Source organism: Varroa jacobsoni, unplaced genomic scaffold, assembly GCF_002532875.2.
Source record: "Varroa jacobsoni isolate VJ856 unplaced genomic scaffold, vjacob_1.0 scaffold_1365, whole genome shotgun sequence".
Taxonomy (NCBI): domain Eukaryota; kingdom Metazoa; phylum Arthropoda; class Arachnida; order Mesostigmata; family Varroidae; genus Varroa; species Varroa jacobsoni.
Window position 1 is genome coordinate 100857 of NW_019214267.1, and position 24998 is coordinate 125854.

Here is a 24998-nt window from a genome sequence, read left to right on the forward strand (position 1 = left end):
CGCAAAGCTCTTTTCGGCTTATGAAAAAGTTTAATGCACACCATGGTATTTACCCACTGCGTACAATATATGTGTGATTTATTTGCAAACGGGCTAAATGCGCAAGATGGACGACTAAACGATGTGTATTACGCAGATAATAGTACAGATAAAAGATCGCTTAATACTTTCGCCTTCAATCCGATAATAGGCCGACGAACCAGAACCCCATAATGCACTTCACACAATTATATCTCTAGAAGCTTCTAGCTTCACCTATATTTTGCCTAAACTGCGCGAGTCGCCTATTGCAGATTACGAAAAAGGCAACGACCGATCGCGTTCCAAGGGCACGTTCTCCGCATCTGTGTCCATCAAGGAATCGTAGAAATATACGACACGTCTATTAACGAGTACTGAATAGATCACAGCTTTCGCACGCGGCTGTTATACTTAAAGCATCAAGATGACAGATCGTGAACATTGAGCTACACGACTCTGCATGAGACGCACATGATCGTCTCGTCTATTGGAAGCAAGCGAAAACATTACTCGTTAGGGCGATACTAGATAAATATTTCGAGTATCCGCATGTGTCCGAGACAGCTAAATCATGTAACCGTCCTTAAGTTTAAGGTCAAAACACGTCACCATTGTATGGGGGGTCATACGGCGAGTACCGTTACGGAGACAAGCAGGTACAGCAGAGGAGAGAAAAAAAAAAAGCTAATTATTTATCTGAATAAAATGTAATATCTATTGAAAAGAGCGGTAAACACAGCACTTCGTAACAGATCGCACTTATAGTATAAATCGCCTGTTAACTAATGAAACGAAAAGCGCAAATAAATCTTTCTAGCCGCAGTGCCGTATTAGGACAATGAGGGTTGGGGTACTGGCGCAGTCTGTTCCCAGTGTTGGCCTGATGCAGTGGCTTTAGCCAGGCTCTGAAGAGCGGAAGTTACGGAAATGCGTCTCCGATTTGTCATAAAATTTATGCCATCATACAACTAATTCAGAGATAGTTTTATAGCGTTAGTAGATGATCAATATTTGAAAAGTTGTTCCAATAGCGTCGATAGAATAATCATACGGGCAATAGACTGGCAGATGATTAGGCCCGGAAACTTGATAATAATAGTCAAATGTTAAATAGTCCAGCCAATGAAATGGCCATGTTTAACTCGTTTCCCGTACTCAGAAAAGGACCAATATGTTTCTAGTGTTCTTCCCATCCCCGTCATGCTAAAACGAGTTTACCTTCAAATGTTAGCCACTTTTATCTTGCCCAAATAGTTCAGTTTCACTTTTAACTCGATCATACGTCGTTCCTATTCTGCGGCCTGAATGCATCTGTACGGGCGGCAGACCCGAAAGGGCCGTAATTAATGAACGTACGCACGAACACTCACCAAGCCAGGGCGTCAATTAACATACGGAAAAAAGTTAATTTGTCAACTTGTTTTAACAGTAGATGAAATACTGTTACACCAAAAAACAAGACCGAAAAATCCTACGAGTATTGTATATCTTGATTTTTCTTAAATTTGTAGCCCGCTCTTCATTTGTTTTTAGATAATTTGCCAGCTATATTTTACACGTTATGGCGTCATCGTTCTATCATAATTGTTTCAAACATTCTATAACATGAACTATAATCTGCTGTTATTAGCTGACCATCTTCGTAATCAGCGCATCTGAATAGAGGGTGCCCTTGATATAATTGATGTTCCGGTCTAGCCGCAGCTTACCTGATCAGTTTGGAATGAACTACACGGATGAACACTATTTTATCATTTTTGTATAGGCTTTCTCAACACTTTGTGCGTTGTAGTCACTTCCCATCCGATAAATACGTAAGTCATCATTTTAAGTTTAAGTTGTTCGTTTCTATTTGAAGTTTGCCGAGCAGAAACGTCAAATGATAGAACTAATAGTATCGTGTCATTACCCCCCCCCTCCCCTCGCCCTTCCCCCCCATAAAACTATGCTTTTGAAGGATATTAGCCATGCAATAAGACGGCAAAAAGTTCTATAGTGAAATGCTTGGCTGGAACATGAGGAGATTTGAAACTCATGCGGGAGATACTGTTAATGGACACTTAGAAAAGATGGAAATACATTTTTAAAGAAATGAAGTAATTCGTTTTTATCATTGCTCTCGTCTTCGTTGCTTTCTGCTTCTTCCCAGCGGAAGACCGCGTTCGTATCTCAAAATAGCTAAGCCCGATTTGTAAGATGCGCATAAGGACTACAGGTTCCATAGGCCCGAGCTAAGCAGACATGTGGCGCGTTTTTCTTCAGTGGATAGATGCTTTGCAAATGTCCACTATGTACGTGAGTATTGCTCTATGCACACCTTAAATTAGCAGTCGAGCCAAACAAGGAACGCTTAGGTCGATACGAATCAAGGTTGACGTTGCTGAGATAAAACGAATCTATACAACGTACACAAGTAAAAATGTCGCAAAATAGAAAAAAAAAAAATTTATCAATACAAACAATTGGATCATTTGTACGATATAGTTTTGGGGAAGGTTTCTGAAGTTCGAACTAGAAGTTTATCTCTTAATCGCGATCGCTTAGAATCTAATTAATACTGGTATGATTATATTAGTATCAATATGCAGGTAGAAGTTTCGCTATATAACTCGGAACAGTTTATTAAAAGATGTTTGTTTGTTTGTTTGATTGTAGCCTTTGCTATTGAGGTCTTCTTGAATAGAGAATGAACTAGGGTTCGCGAAATTCGTAAGGTCCCGGATCTTGCAACAAAAAAGAGTTAGGCGAGACTGGAAATGTCTATATCTTTTCGCTTAAATTCGTTTGCAACCACAAACATAAATCAGTACGCATTTTTGATAGATCGCCAAAGGCTTATAATTTGCATCATCCTTTGTTTTGAATTCTGCGAAAAATCACTGCTTAATAGAGATGTTAAGTATGCAATACTTCTGGACTGATAGATACTCTTGAGCCTTCAAGAAAACTTGTGGAAGTTGACTTTACGGTCGATCAACACGTGTCCAAGATGTCGGATCCAGCAGAAGGTTCAAGAAGCAGGAAGCTCAGTTTAGTTCAATAGAAACTACATACGTTTCCTAAAACTATCTGTTAGTAGAATTTAGGCCTAAAATAGAGATTATCAATTAATATAGCTAAGTAAAGGCTAGTAAACCTTTCTAGTACTCTATCCGTACTGTGGTTCGGCATGTAATTATCACACACTTACATACACCGAGGGACAAGTAAGCCTTGTATTGTTCAGGCCATCAGCTAATACTAGGATTTAGCGTACTATGCATAATATTACGTCGCATTATGTATATCGTCTATAAGGTAATAGGAGAATTGTATTTGCCATACAGAGTTCGTACTATACGAGAACTAACAACAATCTTGTATCATACATTTGTAACTGTCTATCGTATACGACTTGAATGTCATCCATAAAAATCAGCGTTATTGGTGAGCGATTCGATCAGACTATCGTTACACGTTTGCCCACGATCAATTTTACTGTCGCTGCTGCTTGTCGTGTCCATCATCGTCTTCGTGACGGCTTCGGCGACACCGCCCCAATCACCAGCTCTTCACTGGCACCTACCAGAAGCGATATCTTCATCGATAAGAATGAACATACTGGATGCATACTATACCATTGTACACGATGCGCATGTGATTGATTCCATATGGGCCTGCAGATTCACGTTAGCCAGACAGCGCAAAGGACGTCCAGCAAGCAACAGATGTTCGAATCTCCTTGCTGCTGTTGCTACATAAATGGGGTACTCTAGTTATCTTTACAGCTATCTAAGATTAGCTGAGTACATGTACATTGCGGTAACACAGATTAATAATATATGCGATTGTCGATAAAATGCGCCGTGTATATTTTGATTTAGTACAGCTAGGACAGGGGTGTACGTCTAAGCCTGACTGGATGTCAAGGCAAATCTCCAAAGAGTAACTGCAATGCATTTGTGTTATTAACATGCTGGAGTTGGTGCCTAGATATACAAAGATTGAGATAGCGAGAGAACAAGCTGTCCTGCTCGACTCAGCCTTGAAACAGTGAAGCCCGAATGATCTAAAGTGGGTCATAAAATGAATCATTTTGGCCAAATATACATTGTGACAGTGTTTGATTAACGCCAACTAGATCATGTACTACTGGCCAAGTTTCTTCCCTCGTACTATTCAGCTGCACCTTGCACTTCCTGTACAGGACAGAAAGTTTAGGATGCCATAACTATGTTCTTAGCGCGGTCAGCCTCTGGCAGCCCTGTGAAGGATAAATGAGCGTATTGGAGGCATGTTTGGTGCTGGAGAACGCCGCAGCCATGACGTGCCTCGCTTGAAAACGTATATAACGTGTTGTAAATTATTTCTCGTTTACGCTGTACATTTCAGTGTAATACGTCATTGCGATGGTGCGCTACAGCGGCGCGGACGTATTTGACGGAACCGTTTATGGTATACATCATAGAGGACCCGTCACCGTTCGTATAATGCTATTATAGCTATACAATGAACTGACAGAATTGAGCTATATACATATATGGATAACGTGCTAGAAAATAGAAAGGTTACGTTTCGAAGTAATGATACTTCGGCAAAGCGTACGCTTCAGAGCTAGTTTGAGCAAACAACGGACAGAAAATAACGAAATCGTCATCTTTAGCCAGTACACTCGTTCAGAGCGATCTCGTTCGGCTAAAATCGTGGGCAGATAAAAATGCTCCACACATATGCCTCTCTTCTTCGACGTCGAAATAGAGCGTACGATTAATATCGGGCTGCCATGGAGGCTCACTATTGTCATATCAGAAAGGATCGGTTTGTCTATGGTACAAAACAGTTCAACGATTTACCTCAGCTTTGTATTTTGTTACACGAGTATGCGCAGTATAAAGTAAAATAGCCAAATGTATATAAAGTTCGTTTCTAAATACCTCTCACACATGTTATACAATCTTGTCACTGTAACATAATGTATCATACGTATTGGGCCTCTCTGCCTTCGCGGGCCAGCTAGCTGTTAAACGTCAGTTTGTGTGCAGCGTCGAAACTTGAAGTTATTTCAGAAATCTTAATAACTTATATCGTCTTTAATCAAACGTTTACGTTTATACGGGCTTTATTAGAGTTGGCTTTTACCGGATTGCGGTGATTTCCCACTGGTACGATGTGTTTGTGTTACGGGTTTGATATGTTGCTATGGGCCTCCGATACCATCAACCATCGTAAGTGGTTCCAAAGGGGAAATAAAAAAATCTACTACGAACCAAATACCGTTCTAACTAGAACACCGTTCTAAAAACGTTAGGCTCCTTATTTTGCAGCTCTAAAAGCCATTGGGCACATAATGTTATGCGTATTTCATTCAGATCCCTGCAGTGAGTTTGTATGAAATCGATACTATGTTTAACTAGATTCAATCGGCACAAACTTGAAAAATGACAGAAGATAGGACCCAGTTTACCACTAGCGGTCATAAAGATGCTGTTTAAATTATCATTCTCTGAATAAGAAGATGGTACGCGTACGCAATGCAGCTGTTTGACTACCTTAATTGTATTAACTATGTGTACAGTTCACGATCGTATGCATCAGGGCCTTTTTGATAACCGTACGTTTAACCGTACGTTAAATATCAAAGCGATCTTCTTGCGGCCCGCCCAGGAAGAGGCGGACATAAACCTGCTTTGTTAATAAACTCCTATTTTCGGTCTCAACGAGTTTAGAAATAATGTGTTGAGTAAATCATACATCGGCCGCTTTGATAGCTACTTGAACAGACATTCGAGCCATGGCTCGCTCGGTTCGTATGCCATATATTGATTTGATTGATTGAAAACGATCCGTTTCCGGTCCCATCATGAAGGAAATTAGTTTGGTTCCTTTTTCATGGCTAGAAACAGTAAAAAGCACCACGATAGTGCTGAATATTACCGACGTATACTTTCAGATCGAAGTGTTTTAGGTTCTGTCGCAATAGATGGCTACTAAAAGCGGATAAGCAAAAATAAGGTTAATGCTGTTAATAACCTAGCCCCGATCAACTCTGAAGTATCATTCTATGTGTGTATAAATTACCTCAGCTGTTGTCTACTGGCCAGATACGTGCAGATAGGTACGTTCTTCACGCTGGTTCATTCTGTTCAGCACGATGATCGACTTTTCACACCGGACCCTGTATGCACGGGTCATGACAGCTAATTTTCTCCTATAGTGGCAATGGAAGTTGCAGTAGAATTGAACTAATATAAGAGAATTATTACTTCAGACGATGATGCTGGGGCAGCTAGTAACAAACATAACCCACATAGTAGTACTACTACGATGATACTTTCAACGGTAATATACCTATTTATATCGCAGATTACCGACGTCTATGATAACTGTCCGCGCAGTAGCAAAGATACACATAGTTTCTTAATTGGGCGCACGAACAAACCGATACATGTAGCTGCTAAAGACATAAGACAGATCAGATATACAGATTGAAGTTATAGTATTTATCAATGTGGCGAAAACAGTACGAGGGCAAACAAGGTCTTCGTTCTCGGGAGCAAAACTTGAAGGCGTTATATGCATTTCTTCTATTGCTTCCTAACTCTCTCCCACATATTCGGCACACGTTTGTCCTGTATCCATCACCTGTATAGTAGTTTAACGGAACCGAAAAAGAGTCTAGCACAGCTTTTACAGGTACGTGCTTCTGCGTTATCAGCAATCCGAACTGGTGGGTTGAGAACTGTTGATTGTAAAGAAAAGGCAGCAGGACTGACAAACGAGAAAAACGGCCTGGAGAGGTCGATCGAGGCTGTAGCGTTTCCGAGTTTGCTGGTTCCGTGCAGAATGGATACGCTAATATTGGCACCTGTCTTAACAGCTGATGTAGCAACATCTATATCGAAATTTATTTGAAAGCACTAATGATCAAATAAATAGGCCTCTGAAAACGTATAATTGGTTCGCGCTTGGTGTAAATTAAAGGGTCTATATTGCTCTCTGACGGAGAATCACGAACGACTAAAAGTACAAGGCCGTGTCACAGTCCCGATATTAGTACAAGCAAGTTATTTTCTTAGCAGAAGGTAGATCTAAACAGACATTATTACATCGGTTTATAGCCATATTTCGAACCTGTCCTAGTTCCTGAATTCTACCATCACTGGCTGTTCCTAACCAGTTTTTCGGATCTTCGTTAGGGCCTCGCAGTACAATTTTAGGATGTATTGTACTCTAAAGGGCGAATTTTAACATTTGTATAAAGACTGATGAAAACTGACTGTCGTGTGGCGCTCCGTATATCTATAAGAAATGAATTGTTTCTACCAATATCCTTTTGATCTATTGCAATTGGGTTATTGATTGGGCTTGGTGCTGCTTTGAATGTATCGGAGGAGTGAGCCGCTGGGCATCGTTTGCCAAGATTTAGAACATATCCATTGCACCGTTCCCCGTTTTGTTGTAGATCTGGTTCGAGTAATCGAAATTGGTTTCGCGTAGATATAATTATATTAACTTTTCTGCCGCTGTGATGCTAATCACCACCAGCCAATAAGTTGCTTCAGTGGGACCGGTAATTTTGATATAATTAACGCGGACTCGTGCAGACTGAACGTTCCCGTGCTACTTAAAATCCCTTGGAAATCAAACGATTATCTGATATAATCAGGATGAGAGCGGCCCGCTCGTTTGCTCAACTTATGCGCGACTGCAGCATGTAGATGTATAGGCGGCTCAGAACATTTACTACCGCCGCAGCCAGTACCCCTCTGGACCAGTAGCGTTATCTTACATTATTCGGGGTCTAGCCTCAGGTCTCCATATCAGACGTATGTATAGATGTACAAGTAATTAAAGATAAGGTATGTCAACTAGCTGAGTGCTTAACAAGCTTCATATAAACTTAGCTGCCTGAGTTGACATATCGCTTGCCGGTAACAATCAATTGCGTTTTGTTCTCGAATACTTTGAAAAATACTGCGTAGACACAAAGTTGTGGCAAAAAGGGGCAAACCTTTTTGATCGCAGTTAACTTGATATAACAATTCACTGCATCCAGTCATAATCCAGATAACGTACGCATAAAACTGTGCTCATTTGAGACAAGGTCACGCTAATCGTTCGAGACGTCCCACTTTCTTCTTTTAAGCCCCGCTCACTTTTTGGCGCCAATTTTTTCTCTCATAGTACCGATTCACTTTATCGATCTATGCCCCCGCATATCTGCTACGAAAACTACAACACGTTTTTTTCCCCATACACTTGAAGTGGACAGAAAGAATTAAAGCTGGCCATTCGGAACGCATACGGAATACAGTCCAGTGATTGTTCGTACCGGACAGGCCATCTATAACGTCGCGAAGGGCTGTTCTTTCCACTATGGACATGTAGTTAGCACACACGATTACATCGTGCTTGCACTAAGATATTGTAAACACCTACGATAGTCATCGATTAATGAGCAGAGTATGATCTTTGAATTGACAGAATCGCTGAATCCCATCAAAAAAAAAAGAAAAAATAGATAAATATCCATAGCCAGGCAAGTATCCACAGGCTTCATGTTAACTTTGTGATTTCAACAGACGCAGCAGTGGCTGTTAACACCATACATCGGAACAGACCAGCGGCGCCATTTTAGATTCGTCCATTTGAAACATAATTTGGATTCTTGTTAAGTTCGAAAATCTATCAAGTTCATGTTATTGATGAATTATATTTGGCCTTTTAGTTGCCGTTCAGAAAAACATCGATTCATAGATATGTATATATATTATTATAGTGTCTATGTTGATTTGCATACTGAACACAGTCACCTCCTTACGGTTCAAGTTCAAACTTAACCCAAGTTGTATATTTTTACGTTGCGCAACATATGACTAATGCACTTCTGCAAACCTTAAATGACAAATGGATTGAGGTAGGCTAGCGTTGCTAGACAGATTTACTATGTTCATTCTGATTTGAAGATTTAATATAAACGTCTTTGAAGATACGGCAGCATGCAATAGATGTGCCTCTTTGCTTTTCTCTCTTCAGATACGTTAGTCTACGACAGGGGGGATACGTTCACGTATTCGACGATAGAACAACAGATGAATTCTATTGACGATGTATTACTAGACATTATACGCATCGTGATAAAGGAAAAGATCAGAGGAATAGGACGGGAAAATTATTACTTTTCAATCGTCCGTTCTACATGACGTTGCGTCGTTAGCGCCACAACGACGCATCCACCACTGAATTACCCTTGAATGCACGTTCGGTTCTGTGCGTGTTCCAAATCAGAAAAAGTAGCTGCAGCATAAAAAGGATTTTAACACCAGGTGACAGTACTATACTCGTATACCGTTCGCGTTCGTTTAAACCTGCACTATCTTCCAACGCCCGCTAAAATATCGCTGCAGTCCTATACTTAATGGCCATTCGGGTCGCGGACAGCTTTGAGATAAAGAGGTTAATTGTTACTTATCTAAAATATCGTTAGTTGTATCGTGAAAGAGGGCAATTGGTTGAATGCTGGGTAAACAGAAGGAGTATCACACAGAGTTCGAGTCTAAGTACACCTACTGTATACACGATCAGATGAGACCTATTGCTCATCCACGGCTCAACATGAGCTCACGTATCAATTTTATATACTAATCCTGTCCTGCTGTTGATTGAAAAGGACTTGTTTTCGGTCTACAAGTGGTCACCCCCAAATAGAAACGCCCTAAAGCATAGTTATCATATTATGCAGCTTCGATAAATAAGCTTGTAAGATGGCATGTTAGAGACAGCAACCTGAATTCATCTCTAAAAATAGCTATTTGTTGTATTTGGTTTTTTTCGGGTAACTGTTGAGCGAAGGCCCGGATCAAATGCCACATTTTTTATGCTTACATGTTTTTTTTTTGCCATAGAACCTGCTGATTTATTGCTTATTCACGCCTGTCCTAATCGCGTCTTGAGAACGGCATCTTTATCACGCAGACAACTAGAATTTAAGATCCAAAGTATTATCTCTTTAGATATCGTTAGATATTTAGATCCAATAAACGCAAGCGTCGTAGATCAAGAAACGTGGTTACCTTGATCTGCTCTCTATTATCCTCTGATACATTCATTACTGCTCCAATCGCATAGGCTATAGTAAAACAATTCTGATTCTCATTCCTTATGAGCAGGCGGAATGTTAGTACAAATAAAGAATCCTCCTGATAAATTAGGTCCTGGTACCGAGGAGCTCTTTACTAGCACTTCACTAGCAGACAGTTACAAATCTTGGCGATGATGCCATCTGTGTCAAATAAAAATTAATATAAACAAATATATTTAAAAGTAAAAAGGCAAGAGAGGATTAGTAATATATTATATTAGCCTTTAAAACCCCCTCATATACGAAACAAATTTGATTTAGACTTCCTAGAATTTTTCTTCCTAGAACTATCTACCTATCTCACAAAATCTGTAAGTTTTGAACCAGCTTTAACGGATCTGCTCGATAACACTTACTTCACTGCGAAGCAAACATTTCATAAGCGTTCTGCGTATTCAGTCACCAATGCTTAAATCAGAACAATTGCTAGATTGTTATTCTATAATTGATATATTATAGTAGATTTTATCGACTAAGAACTAAATTGGGTTTCGCTTTCTATCGAGCTCTAGCAGCTCTGACTGGGTCACACACATGGGTCACAGCTAGTTTTGCCAAGGTACCGTTGACTTGCTGCATTGGATGCTCATCTTCCTTCAGTCGATGCAACTAAACGCGTGCACAGTTTGAGCCCTATTTTTTTTTTTTTTTTCTCTAGCTGGTCTCAAATGTGAATGTACATTCTACAACGTTTTTTTGTTTGTACGATTCCCTTCTGCCGTGCAGAAAATCCAAAAGCATTTTGCATTTTCTTTCGACGTTCGCTTTATTTTCACTACAAAGGCTCTTTGCTTAATTTTCGTTCGCTTTAAAAAGCAATTGGGCTCTTTTCGGCGAGCGCGACGAGGAAAGGACTAGCCATTTTTATTATACTCCCTTTCTCATACACAAATACATTGGACCACTGGCAGTAGTAATGTGGCAATACATAATAGTTGACGGACACGCACGGCTGCTTGCGTACTCTCCGGCACCGAAATGTCTTGACACGGAACGTAGAATAGTATCAGCGTGTTCCTCTGAAAGAAGCGAAATAGTAGAGTGCAATAGAACAGACAAACGGGAGGACACAGCAGAACGAACCTGGAATGAGGCGCAAAACGAACGCCTTTAGGCATACGAATTCTTGACAAGTCGACGAAAAAATTAGCCTCGTTCACCAGATAGATCCGCCTGTAGTGGCGTTAGGCGATGAAGGCAACAAAATGAGCGATTCTTCTGCTGACGCTGCTGCTGGCGTTCAGCCCAGCCGCGGTTGGGCGTTTCCTTTCCTTGCGGCAGTGGCATGGGGCGAGAATCGAGCGCATAGTACCAAAAGTTGTCGTGGTCGCTGTCGTCATCGACACTCGCAGTGCTCATAAGCTGAGAGGGGCAGGAGTGTATTGCCATGCAGCCAGTGCTGACATTGTCGACTATAGGCTTTACAAAGGCTTTCGAATTTTCCTGAGACAAGCAAGCTGACCAGTTCGCCCTACGAGCCGCTTGTACGCGGGCGGGGGGACACGAAGACACGAAGTTGACCTATGGCCGAGGTTGATTTGCACGAGAGACGGACTGACAGGCAAAAAGGGGGCACGAATGATGCAAGAAGAACGGCGAACGAAAAAGAAAGGATGTGCTTTGAGCAAGCAAGAACAAACAAAAGAGCAACTGGAAAAAGAACAAATTGCTGGCCAGTTAAGGGGAGACAGTCGAGAATCGTATCCAAATCCTTATCTCAAAAGCTTTCTCGTAAAAATTATTTCTACGCTTCTCCATGTCTTTCTCTGTTCATCCGTTCATCGCGAATCTCATGTTATGTTAGTTTCTTTTTTATGCTTCTTCTTTGTGTTGTTCGCACCCCGCTGCCATAGGCAAACAAACGTATGTGGCGCGGGTGGGCGCAGCCGATGCATCCAGTGACCTCTTGTTCCCTTCTTCACTTCCTCTGCTCTTCCATCTTCAATATGGGACGACGTATCCCAACAAGACGAACATATGGGACTGCGCAGGTCCGGCAGAAAGGACTCTCGCTTGGCCAACAGACAACGAGAAACAATTTGTCGCGGAAAGCGACAACGCGGGGGTGAGCGTTTCTCATTTCTCCCTCAGCGGCTTTTTATTCCTTTGACACAGGGCAGAAACTAGTCGCCAGAGGGAAGGAAAACACAAACAAAAATATCGGAAGGCGAGCGAGTAACCAACATCGCAACGTCGAAGACGGCCAAGCTAGATCAGAACCTTACTGGGTGACTGCGTCTAGGTTTGTCGCGCGTGTGTGTACATTCTCTTTGTAAATGATATCGAAAAGAAAACGTAGCTGGCCTTTTCCCGTTCATCTTTGTCATAGTCATAGTCGTGGAAAGATGAAGAAAATAAAAAAGGTGAGCGAAAAACCGCGGTTAAATTTCGCTTGTATATCTGTCTGTCGAAACGTTTCAACGAGCGCCGCGCATACCGGGCGACTGCGACAGAGTGAAACAGGAGACTGTTATTAAAACCGCTGATGTGACACTGGCGCTTTCGGTCAGCTATAGAGGCGAGCTCTAAGCGCTCATCATGAAGATCAATGCTAGGATTCTTTCGGAAGCTCAAAAGCTTAGCGCACATCTATCAGATATCGGCAATGCGAAGCGTTCTACCGGCGAATCGAGACTGCGAACCGACCTTTGGCGTCTAGAAGAAGCTGGAGAGAAAATACGACGTTGATTTTTTGTACATGAGAAGGCCAAATAGAAAACAAATGAGAGGTAAAAATAACTAATTTACTAACTGAGTGTCCTTTTCATTTGCCCTGGTTTTCTGTCGCCATCGTGAATATCGTCGAAAACCCTCAGTGATTGTCTTGTCTCTTCAACATTGGTAAAGGCCTATCCGCGGTGATCCTTCAGAGGTGGCTGTTAGTTAAGTCGGTTGAGCCTTAGCTGCCCTTTTTCAACCTACTACCGTTTGTCAAATCAACATTTGGCTTTTTGGTCTCTAATGTCACATCGCTTGGTGTTTTGGTTTCAATTGATGACGCCTTAAGCAGAGCGTTAAATTGATCTTCTTTCGTGCCGGCAAAATATAATAATGTTCTTATACGTCTGAACTAAAACTTTCTGCTTCTACCGGCTGTTAGATTAATGATGTGCGCTCAAAATGGACACCGTACAAACTTATATGGTTCTGGTCGTAAACGCTGATTTATCCAGCGCACTAGAACACATTGTAAAAGTATAGCTAAACGATAAATCAATCTTGCGTTTCCAAATTGTTATCGTAGTCGTATATTTTTACTCGACTCTGCAGTGTAATTTTTTTTTTCTCAAAAAAACAAGTGCTCTCAGAGTGGGAGGTAAAAAAGCTCGTATGCAGAAAATTAACCGTGAATCTCGTTTGTGAAATTTGGACTGCAACGCCCGGTACTGCATTTGGGCAACACTTCGAAGCGTTAGCTGCCCTTTCTTGCCTAACAACCGTATGCTGAGTAAGTTCATAACAAATTGGTTTTCAATGACAACAATATCCATATCTGTGTATCATCTTTTATAAGAGAATGAGACTCAGACCTCTCTCTTTAGGATAAGTTGGAGCCTTTAATGAAGCAAGGTGCTTGCGAATCTCGACTTCATATTGTTCATTGTGCCCTTAAGCGTATGCTTAAGGGCAAATGCTCCAAACTGACGGAAATTTCTGGCCTATTTCACTCAAGCAAAACTGTTAGACGCAATTGTAACGCTCTATACAACGCGATTGAGGCGGTGTGGCCTAGTGTTTGCTCGACCAGATCGGTATCCTCGTTAAGCAGTTGTTCAGTGAATAGGTACAAGCCAAATCCTCAAGGCCTTATTAATAGCGGCCTATGACAGATGAGATTCTGCTTTTTTTTTTTGCCGCCCCTACGTGCCTCTTCAGGCTGACACAGCGTCCAGCCTAGCAACGATTATCAACAAATCTACCACTTCCAATGATTTTACACGTTTAGTGATTGGAAGCCTTTTACATAAAGCCCTGTCTGTTCGCATTATAATAATAGAGTTTGCATGAATTGTTTACTAAGAGACAATCAACAGGGTGCATCTTGTTCGACTTTTCCGCAAATGCCATTCTAGAGAGTGACACGATACTTTAAAGAGTTATAACGCAGACTGCCTACAATTCAACCTCTAAGTTATTGACCTATGTGACATTTCATTTCACCGTACGTTATCAACCGTAATCCTAGTTATCTGGAACAATAGCTTCCCTTAAAATTGAAATATTGGCCTTCGAAGTAAGCTATACTATAACTTACCTCGGAACACACGCGCAGCTAGCTAGATAAAACTCTTTGCAACTTGTCTCTACTGTCAAGCAAACTCGATGCAATACGGTGAAAGATGTAAATTAGCTCCAGGATCTATGCGACAAGTAGTTTTCAGTCCCGACATATAAAATAGCACTCGTACTTCAGTTAATCAGTGGATAAGGACGAAAACTGAAGCCTATAGCGACTAGAAGGGAAGCGTCTTCAAAAGACCTAATAATTGTTAAATGACCAAGCTGCTGTTGCTTTCTCGCACCTTGAAATCCATATATACTTTCGCTAATTGAGTTTATCGTTGTTCCGTCAGTAACTGCAGTTTATAAATGTATACTTAAGGCAACGCTTTGAGAAGTCCGACATTCTTATTTTGGCGGACCTATTTACAAATTTGTATATAATTAAGTTACCGAGAAACGCATTTCATCATAACATTGATGACATGGCAAATTGTTGGTTCTGGTGACGAGATATCCCATACCGATCATGCGACTCAGCCGAATATAATAGCTAGATTAATATTTAGTTCCGCTCACTTAGTATAAGAAACACTTAGTATAATAATTCATTGTCACTACGTCGCGTTATAAATTGCCGCCTTTTATTAGGTCCGCTGGTATATCAGGCTATGGAGGTTATCCAACTAGGCTGTATGATAAATCCTTAAGGGTTGGTCGAACCCACCGCGGTCGGCATAAACGTCGAAGATTCTATCTACAACTGATTCCCGATTGGTCTTCAAGTCGATTGTGGTGTTCGCTTTTTTTTATGCTTTTTCTTTTTTCTCTTCTAAGAAAAACAACTTAGTAATCGACGGCTCCAAGTTCGCCCTATCTATCTTTTGTCCTAACTTTTGAAGATGGCGATGCCATAAATACAACTACTGCCACGCTGCTAATAATGCCCCCATTCGCCAACAGCGTACTTCATACACAGATTCCTATTAGCAGCGTGACCTACGACTACGATGAGTGGAATAGTCAAACTGGATCGGATGATCGATGATGGTTAAACTTGCAAAGTTGTCTAACATCGGTGGCCTGCGTTTGATCAAACGATTTTCAATGATTGATCTATCTGTAATTTTCTGTTTGGCTATCTTCTAAAAGATCCGATGTGCAAGGAAAGGTACGGCCACGACCAGGCGACCCATAAAAGTATCAAAATACTAGAAGATAAGCATGAATACACCTCGCTGCACTCGATGCAAAGTGACATCGGCATAACCCGAGGTCGAACAAGATTCCTCTACTCAAAAGACGTGCAAAAAAAGGACACTGATTTTATGAGACCTCTAGCCACATAATAACCGCGGTTCTTTTAACGAAAAAATAGACATCATTAAGATTTCGCAATTGCTTTAACCTGAATGATCGTAACTTCAAACGATGTGTTTTCTTTTTGTGCACCAAGTTAAAACGCTTCGTCTTAAGTTGTTTCTAGCTTACGGGTGCTAGGGAAGTATGGTATTCAATTATGCGATCGAGATGCGCGCGGACATACATATATCCACGACCAAGGGTATAAACCCTTTTCTTTGAGCAATACAATTATCTAGTTATATAACTAACGCATCTACAATCGTAATCATCAACATAGGCTGGTTTTATAGTTGACCAACACGTGTTGGGTCTACAATTTTTCTTCGATTTCTAACAGTGAAAAGCGTTCGTCTGCGTTTTGGATCGAGACGTTTGATTTTTCCATCCTCGTATATATCTAAACGCCAAAAACTAATGACTCCTTCTTTCATCCTTTTTGCCCAGACCTTCGACTTATATCGAACCTGTACGATATCCATAATTATGAAAGACAAGGGTTAACAAAAAGAACAATTGACCCATAGTAAAAAAAGTGCGGCATCACCATTAAGAAAATAACTTGAATTTCTGTATCACATTGCTAAAGTAAAATGTTGGTGCCGTATGTTATGGCCCCACTCTAAATCATTCTGTCACATTTGTTCAGGCCGATCAGGAGACAGGTGTTACTTTGCGTTTTGATTTTGTTATTATATGTCGTTGTACCGGGCGAATGTCGGCTGCTTCATTTGAGGTCTTAAAAAAACACGAGTAATTCTTAAATTGTTGCTTTTTTCGTGTTGTATTGAAAATTATTATTAGTAGTAATAATCGTCATAAATTACGTATTTAGCAACAGGGGGCAGACGATGTGCGCTATCTGAATCGGTCTCAACCTTCAATAAACTCGTTTCGTTGCCGATTCGTATTTACGTTGGCACTAGCAGATTTTTGGCTTAATTTTGTGGCATCTTGGGTATTTACTCGTGTCTCTAGTTTTTATGATACTTTCGTCACCCTTCAATGGGTCTTTGCCCCACCTCTCTCAGCGGGATTTCCCGTCCGCATTCAACTTGAAATAAATCTCACTTGGAACCTATTCGATATAAACCCGTGAACGTTTTTGTTCAGACGCCAGACATTGGCACGATATGAGACAGCGCACATTTTGTACATCCATGTGAAGACATACACGTGTGACACAGGAGGCACGAACTTGGAGAAATCCAAATTGCTATATAAAAATGTTTTAAAGAGACTGCAGTAAAACTGACATTTGGTGATAGTAACTATTAGACAGAGCCATGCTTAGTGAACCGGTTTTGTATATATAAGCCGTCAGCACATTTAACAGCAACGACGTACGGAAAATAAGCTTCTTCCTAATTTCATAGGGGTTACTAGGTTTAATTAATATAGTTGATATCTATCTGCATACGTTTTCGCTACTGATCTGCAAAACAAATACTTCCTGGACGGAGCCCTAGCCGCAATGATGATACTGATAGACGCCAGCTAATTGATTTGAAATTATGTAGGTTTTTCAGCGCGTTCCGAACTCCATGAGTATGCCTTAGGTCGGTATTGTGGACAGATTACGTTAATTTAGTTTCTTTCCTAGATGTGCCCTCTTCTGTGATGCGTTTATAGATAAATTTAGAACGACTTGAGTATACGATACGCATCGGCGCTATATATTTAATGAAGTGAGAAGATGGCATCGATTGGTTTCATCGAATCATATTTGGTTCAAATAAAGCAAACGTTATGGAAAAGCTGTGATTGCGCTAAGAGAAAAGATGGATATAGGCACGTATAACTACGTAAAACGTCAGTGGACGTAACTTATATCCAAATCTGCGCTCCATAACCATAATACAGGCTAGCACATACGTAATGCATATGTCTATCGCCACTTTCACTCAGTTTCCCATGTCCATAGTGACGCGCTTGTTTTGCGTTTGGACTTTTGCCTCTCGCCGATGTCTCAGCGATGTATCAGCCCATCTCTGCCACGGGCCACGAAGCCCGACTAACTGCTTCCTACTGCTTCAGTATATTTGCTTCGGAAAGAGTGCCTATAGCGGCTCAAGCGAAGTGGGGTAAAGGAACGACAAAGATTTTCTCTGTCCGCCTCCCTCGCATAGTCGGCGAAGCAGAGGGCGGACGGAGAGGCCAAGACGAGTCGCTGAGAAAGCCAAGTAACAAAAGAAAACTAATGCATTTGGGGCTATTTGGTCGCGACGTTTGTTGTTATCGGTGTTGTCGCTCACGTCGTTGTTGTTATTTTGGCGGCGAAATGGCACACAGTAACCCAGTCCCCAGACCCTAGCAGAAAGAAAAGTGGGTTGCAGACACGATCACATCGCCGTCGGAGCCGCAAGGTGGTCCGATCCGGGTGAAAGAAAAACCGCTATTATTAACGTGTGTACTAGCTTGTTCTAGCATCAAGCGAGTCTTCTCCTTCGACCAAATTTGAGGGGTACTGCAACGACAAACTGATCAGAAAAGCTAAACTTTCTGTAAAGCAGCTTCGGGATTTGAGCAGCTGGCCTATTATGAAAGGGTTTGCTATCATCAAATCGAGGCTTTCACGTTTGTCGATGCTTCCAAATATGTCCTGGTAATTGTCGTCGTCATGTACCAACAATAGTATGCTTGCCTTTGCAACTTACTTGCAGGCGTTGAAATCAACTGGACCTGGTCGGCTGGTCTTTGCAAAAAAATTCATTAAACAGAAACAAGGCTTGCGTTCTCGCCTTTACCATAGGTCCCTTTAGACCACTCTTCGTTTCGCCGTTGAAATACAGTTGCGCAACTTAGTGAGAATCGAATTTAGCTCTACCTCAATTAGGGTGAGAAATGCTGAGGCCCTATTATCTCGCCAGCTAGATTTATGGATAGTTGTGTGCAGTCATAATGCTCTTTTATGTTTACGCTGCTCGAGACTAGTATCGTACGTGTGCGATGTCACCTATGCTTAGGCCTAGCCATATCTCGACAGACATCTCTGCAATCGCCTTGTAAAAGACTAGCCACCCGAACACGCACTCTGCTTCATTCATTCATTCATTCGACAATCGTTTCCCCCCACCATCGTTCGCTTGATCCCCATGCCCATTAGTGTGTGTAGTGGTGCCGGAGATAATATCGAAGGTTAACAAATAGTAAAGGGCACGTCGATGAAACGTCAAGCGTGTAACTTTGATGCCAACAAAACTGGTACTATTGCGTAAACAACTAGTAAAATCACGAAATCACCTGCTAGCAAAAAAAAAATTAAAAAAAAAATAAAAAAAGGAAAAGAACGAAGTGCTATACCCTAACCGTTCTCTAACGATTGATCTATTTATTCGGCTTATTAATCATATAGAATCATAAAAGAATGGTTCATAGGGCGTAATTATTGCATTGTACGGATTTTGTAGATAAAATGTGAGTAAAAGAAAGCACGCGTCCTAAGAAAATATTGTTACAATGTATATATATAGCTTTATCCTTCGAAGATTCGGCCTAATTGGAAGCGGAAATCTATTCCAATCCATGTTTAGGCGCTGTCCTTTCTAAAGGCTGTCTGGCCTCTCTATTTTAGCAGAAGACAAATTTTAACCAATCTCTTGTTCTTCATAAATATCCCGATTTATATAATTATGTACATTATCATTATTGGACGCTGTAAATGGCGTCGAGGCACATAGGGTAAACGCTCACTGTTCGATCAATTAATCGTCGGCACAAAAACTAATTTATAACGTATTATCAGAGCCATTTTGTTCTGTCGAGGGATTCTTTTCAAATGAACTGAGAAAAACCATACATGTTTCTCTGTGTACTTCCCATGCTAAAAATACGCTGATTTTTTTGCTTAAAATTAGGGAAAATAAATGTTTACTCATAAGCTTGTCTCCTAAGCTTGGCTAAGCCATGTTCTGTTATATTTAGGGCTAGTTTATGTAGTGAAGATATTCTTTACAGCCGACGACCGTTTGCAAAGATGTAGGATAAACGAAAAAATTGATTAAATCAAATACCAAATAAATTTTCACATTATCGACGCACTCAACTAAAGCATGCCATTGGCTAGTAGTTATTAAAGAGAAAAAAAAAGCGCCTTGAAACTTTCCTTTATATACAATATAATATACTAAGGTTAAGACGGAAAAAAAAACACACACACACATTTTTTTCTTGCTAACCTTCAGCGGATGTTTTCAGCTAGAAAACGGTTTAAGTAGCAAAGCACGATCGACTATGTAAAATGGCCATAACTGAGCACGATGTACTCGATAAGGTATTCAATTGAATTGACTGTTTGTTTTTTGTTCGAGATGTATTTTTTGGCCTAGTTTTACGATTACCTACCTACTCGATACATTCATTTCTATCGTATCTGCTATGGTTGTGTCGTTAGGCCATCGTTTGTTATTTCGTTCCGTGTGACATTTTGTGTATTCATGGATTATTCTCATCGAACTCCATTAGGACAAATAGAGAAAAAATTAAAAAAAAAAAGATGCCTAATTGGAGCTCTCGAATTAGTTTTCTTCCTCGGTACAGTGTTTTTTTTTTTCTATAACGTTCGAAGACGTTCACACACATTTAGTAAGCTGCCGGCCGCTATTGTTGTTGGATAGGTAGCTTGACTTACCCAAAAAATGGGGAAAAAAACAAAACACGAGATGGCTGTCTGAGAGAATAAGTGCATTTTGAACTCTTGTTATTGGCTGTTCTTCGCGCACAGAAAACCATATCATTACTGCTGCAGCAACGACAATAACAATGCTAGCAGCAGCGGAACTGTCTCAGCCCCCGGCAAATTGCTGCGGTTTCAAAGCATCGACAACCTAAGCCACTGATTAGTCTTCATCGCTCTGTCGTTGTTGTTGTTGCGCTATATAAACAGCCTCCCGATCGGCGCTGTCTGACGGCCCGTTCCCGACGTACAATGCCGGTCGTCTCATCAGTTAGAGGGGACGGCGGAGTGATGGCGGAAAAACACGAACAAGAGTAAATGGAAGGGAGGTGAGACAATGAAAAGGCGAGGGGGAAAACGCTCGCTAGTGAAGATAAAGCAAACTACAAACGGGGAAAGTTTTGTGGGATAATCGCGAACCGTTGTTTTGGAATAAAGGCAAGATGGCAAGGAACGCTTGCCAAATCAAGAAGGGAAACAAGGCAGAGGAAGAAAATGAGATTCAAGGAACGATTGGTTCAATGCTGGATCTACGTACGCATGTATGTACGTACGTACGTACGTACGTATCCTGATTGCGGTACTGCAAATCGAGACATTTCCGCATGCACGAGCGACGAAGCGATGTTTACCGCGACACTACAGTCGAACTGCGACCATTTCCAGATGGTTAACAGGACGAGAGCGGCTGTGACGGGACAGGGTGAGGCGTTGTCGGTAGCTAAAAACTGGCCAGTGGAAACGTCCGTCGTGTTTGGTCCGTGCAGTTGTTATTCGCGTCATGCGTTTGCTGTAACGATAACGACGATTATGCATAAGCGTACACGGGGAAAAAAGTTGTACAAGGTGAAAGATGTCCGATTTGGGCGATCGTCTGTAGAACCGTCCAACAAAGTAAACTTTTCATGCTAGTAGCTCTCTCAGCTTATCATAGCGAGCCAATATGTATTTAGTAACGGCAGTTAGAAAGGCATACGGAATCAAGAGGAGGGTCGAAGGACAAATAGGATTACGCGTAAAAGACCAATGGCCAATGGTCAAACTATGGCTAGATCCGTGTCCTTCAAGTGCAAGCAGAGTTTTCGCTCTTCAATGAATTGAAGGGACCACTTGAAGCCTTAAGCGTAAGCAATACTCACGTCTTAGACGTCGTTATATAAAAAATATTACTCACTCGCACATTTTTTAAGGTAACGCTGCCCTAGTCTTAAGCATTTAATGCTCTGCTCGAAATCTTAGAAACTATCCAAGTCATCTATTAATTAATACAAGTTACACAAAGAAAACAACCTTAAGGCCCACAGGTATATACATACATGTAAATTACTATCCTTTAAGTTTCCATAAGCGATTTCTGCTGGAACTGTAACGTAATCGGTAATGGTTACCCATTACGGCTCGCCCTTGACTATTCTGGTTGTCTGTACCGCTAACAAATTTACAGTCATAATTCACCTACGGGGATTGAAGAGTACACGAACGCGTTTGTGTCTCGGCCATGAAATATCTAACCTGTTGGGGCAACTGTAATTCGTTGCTCTCTGTCACCGAACGCGAACTCATTATACAGCTAATGCTTACTACCTGAGTAAAAGCAGGCTGCGCTACGAAATCAGGCCAGAGAACGTTACGATTGCCTACATTATCCGCCAGCGGCTTTCAGTGGTCGCCTACCTCGATTACAGTTGGCGGTCAAAAAACTGTAAGGTGTGAACGTTGCTGTCGGGATCGTGCCTTATCTGGCACTCGCCGCGTTTGTTTAACATCCTTGACACCCAGAGACACGAGTTGATGCTGGATCGTGCGGGTACAGATGTCCTACTGGTGCGACTCTGCTGGCGCTCTCAATTCTTCTACTTCTACCGCTACCGTACAGCTATATGCTATGAGGTCCGCGATAGCCGTCAGTGCCCCCATCACACCAGAAGGCCACCAAAACAGAGAAAGCGACGACGAAAAACAACGATAACAGCGATGGACAGACTAACGGTAGCGGCCAATCGGTGATCGCGGCGCCAGCGGCCGTAGAGCTGCCGCTGGCGAAGTGTGAATTTGTAGTGACCCATTATAGCGATCAGTTACCGGTCACCCGGTCCCCCATAGATTCATGCGATGTGGTGACAGCATGCTACTCTCCAGCGTCTGACTGCTAGGCCACAGAGACCGAAAGCGGAGAAGGTCATAGATCGAGAATGAAAGCCAGAACGAAGCCGACAAGGACGACAAAGGAGAAGATAAGAGGTGGGGTGACTCCCAGACAGTTGTAGGTGAATAGAACGCAAATGTTAACACCTACTCTGGTCATCAGAAAATTACACAGACAAGAACAGGCAGCCACTGACACTGGCACGCTCGCTGATTTATATAGAGTGACAGCGCGAAGAAGCCACCGAACGAGCAGTACGAAAACATATGGCAACGCATTGTGTTGAGGCAACAATATGGTAAGGCACCACTCAGCGGGGACATCAACGACCGTGGATGTGGGTCGAGTTAGTTAAGGCGAGCGGGACCACCCAAGCTCCAGCCTTTGGAACAGCTAACATTAGACGAAACATGATGACTTGGTAGTGCAGAACGATTCGGGTCGTTTAGTGCTTGCCCTTAAATACGGCTTCGACTCGCTTTGTAAATTACAGACAGAGCTTGCATGAAAGGCTTTAAAGCACTAGATAAATACTCAATGCCGGTTTCACACACTGACTTAATATATGATCATGTTTATCGGATTGTACGGTATTTGTAACGTGAAGAATATACATTCAAATATACAGCAACATCGTCCTGGAAATCGTAATATCTGATTCGCCGACAGAGTTGCCTCGAAATTTTTTAGCTTTTAGCCTACCCAAGGCACAAGGCGCCTATAGGTACTGATAGGATAGGTTCCGGTCCTAGTCTTGCGCACGCCACTACGACGATTTCCGTTGGATGCGCGCGCTAGCTACGCTTTCCTCAAACTAGACTATTCTGCACATACTCATGATATATAATTACCCAAAGTCGATGGGCTAATTCGGACGGTATTAGTTAACCTAAGGTAACTGATTTCTCGCTAATGGCCAGTTTAATGTTCAGCGCAGTGTCTCTGTCAGGCGGTCGATAGAGCATTGTAAATATCCCCCATTTTAATTAGTTGCATTGTAGGACATAGTATCTATTTGTTGTCTATAATTTTTTTTTAAATATAGACCTCTCATTTTCATGTGTTTCACCTCTATTAGATTAAGATTCCACTAATAATAGCAAAGTAAAGTACGCAGATGTACATTACTATACCTCACCTAAGCTCCGTCAAATCTATGACACAACTGATAGTAGGTCGATACATCTTTATCATTATGTAATCTGCGGTCCTTTTCAAACTTCAAAACTCGAGTGCTTTATGTATCCTATATTATATTTACACAGCGTAAAGTACATGTAGGTTAGCGGGTAAGAAGGCCATTGACACCGTCATGAATATGCCGTCAGCCTAGTACGTTCTAAGTTTATGTGCATCTAATCTCTTAACTTATGTAACAAAACTGTTACATCAGTATTAGCACCAGCAGTCACAGTTTGAACCATACGAGTAGCAACAGTAGTACGATCCGATGCCTGATGGGGATTCCGGGCCTCAAAGTCATGCATTTAGTGGCAGAAAGGACAATGCTTGTTGATAATATCGCCCCTGTTGTATAGCGGTCTTAACTAATCATAGAGTAAATGATACTCGTCTTCTACTCCGTCTGAACAGGACCTGGGGTAAATGGGTGGAAATGCGGCTGAGTTATAACATTTTGAAAATGAATCATACCACCACAACCACCCACAGGAAACTATCGTGACCCACATAAGACCAACGCTGCCCCTGTATTTTTTTTTTACCAGAAATGCTCACTCACCTACACCTTCTGTGTTATGCTGCCCATTGTTCTCGTTGACGGAAAAAGACTTCCCGGGGTAATCCAAAAATAATGTGTGTATCAATGTATGTTCGTCTATTCTTACGTGGGTGCGTATTTTGGTTCTAGATGGAGGCGGAACCCTGCTGGAATATACGTTACGTCAAGAGGCCGTCGACCATCTTAGGACGAAGGACTCGTTCCGTGTCCTGCTTAAAAATGGTAAGAATGTTTGTACTTTTTAATTTAGTTCAGCACGTTATAACTACAGCCACAATTGTGCTTTGCTTGCGCCCGTGCATGTCTAGTCGTCCATGCCCCAAATAGGTGTTTCGCTATTGAAAAGGTGTTGATTGTTTTTCTAGCTATATGGCTTCAAACTCATAGATATCGGCTCTGGTCGCAACGGGTCGACCCTGGTGGTACTTGCAAAGCGGTATTTGACACTAGTACACATGCTAAAGCTACTGGAATGATTTCACTCAAATTTAAGATGAAACTTTTTGAAGATGACGGCTATATTTTAAAGTTTCATTATGGTTAAAACATAAATGCTGTCCAGATAAAGGAAATCGTACTGTTTGTTTATGGTCGTGATGCAGTATCAGAGGAAACGGTTGAAAAACACTTTTGTTGCTTTCATTTTTTGGCAGTCTCGATGAAAGGTGGGTAGTCTGCTACATTGATGTGCGACTAAAGTAAAAAAAACAAA

At 41.5% G+C, this 24998-nt stretch overlaps 1 protein-coding gene across 1 annotated transcript in view; it reads left to right on the forward strand.

Moving 5' to 3' along the window:
* LOC111269222 (uncharacterized) overlaps window positions 1–24998 on the forward strand; it is an 82831-nt gene that overhangs the window by 12003 nt on the left and 45830 nt on the right. Inside the window, exon 2 of the mRNA XM_022848662.2 lies at window positions 24416–24508. Coding sequence (XP_022704397.1) covers window positions 24416–24508 — 93 coding nt within the window. The remainder of the gene's footprint in view (window positions 1–24415; window positions 24509–24998) is intronic.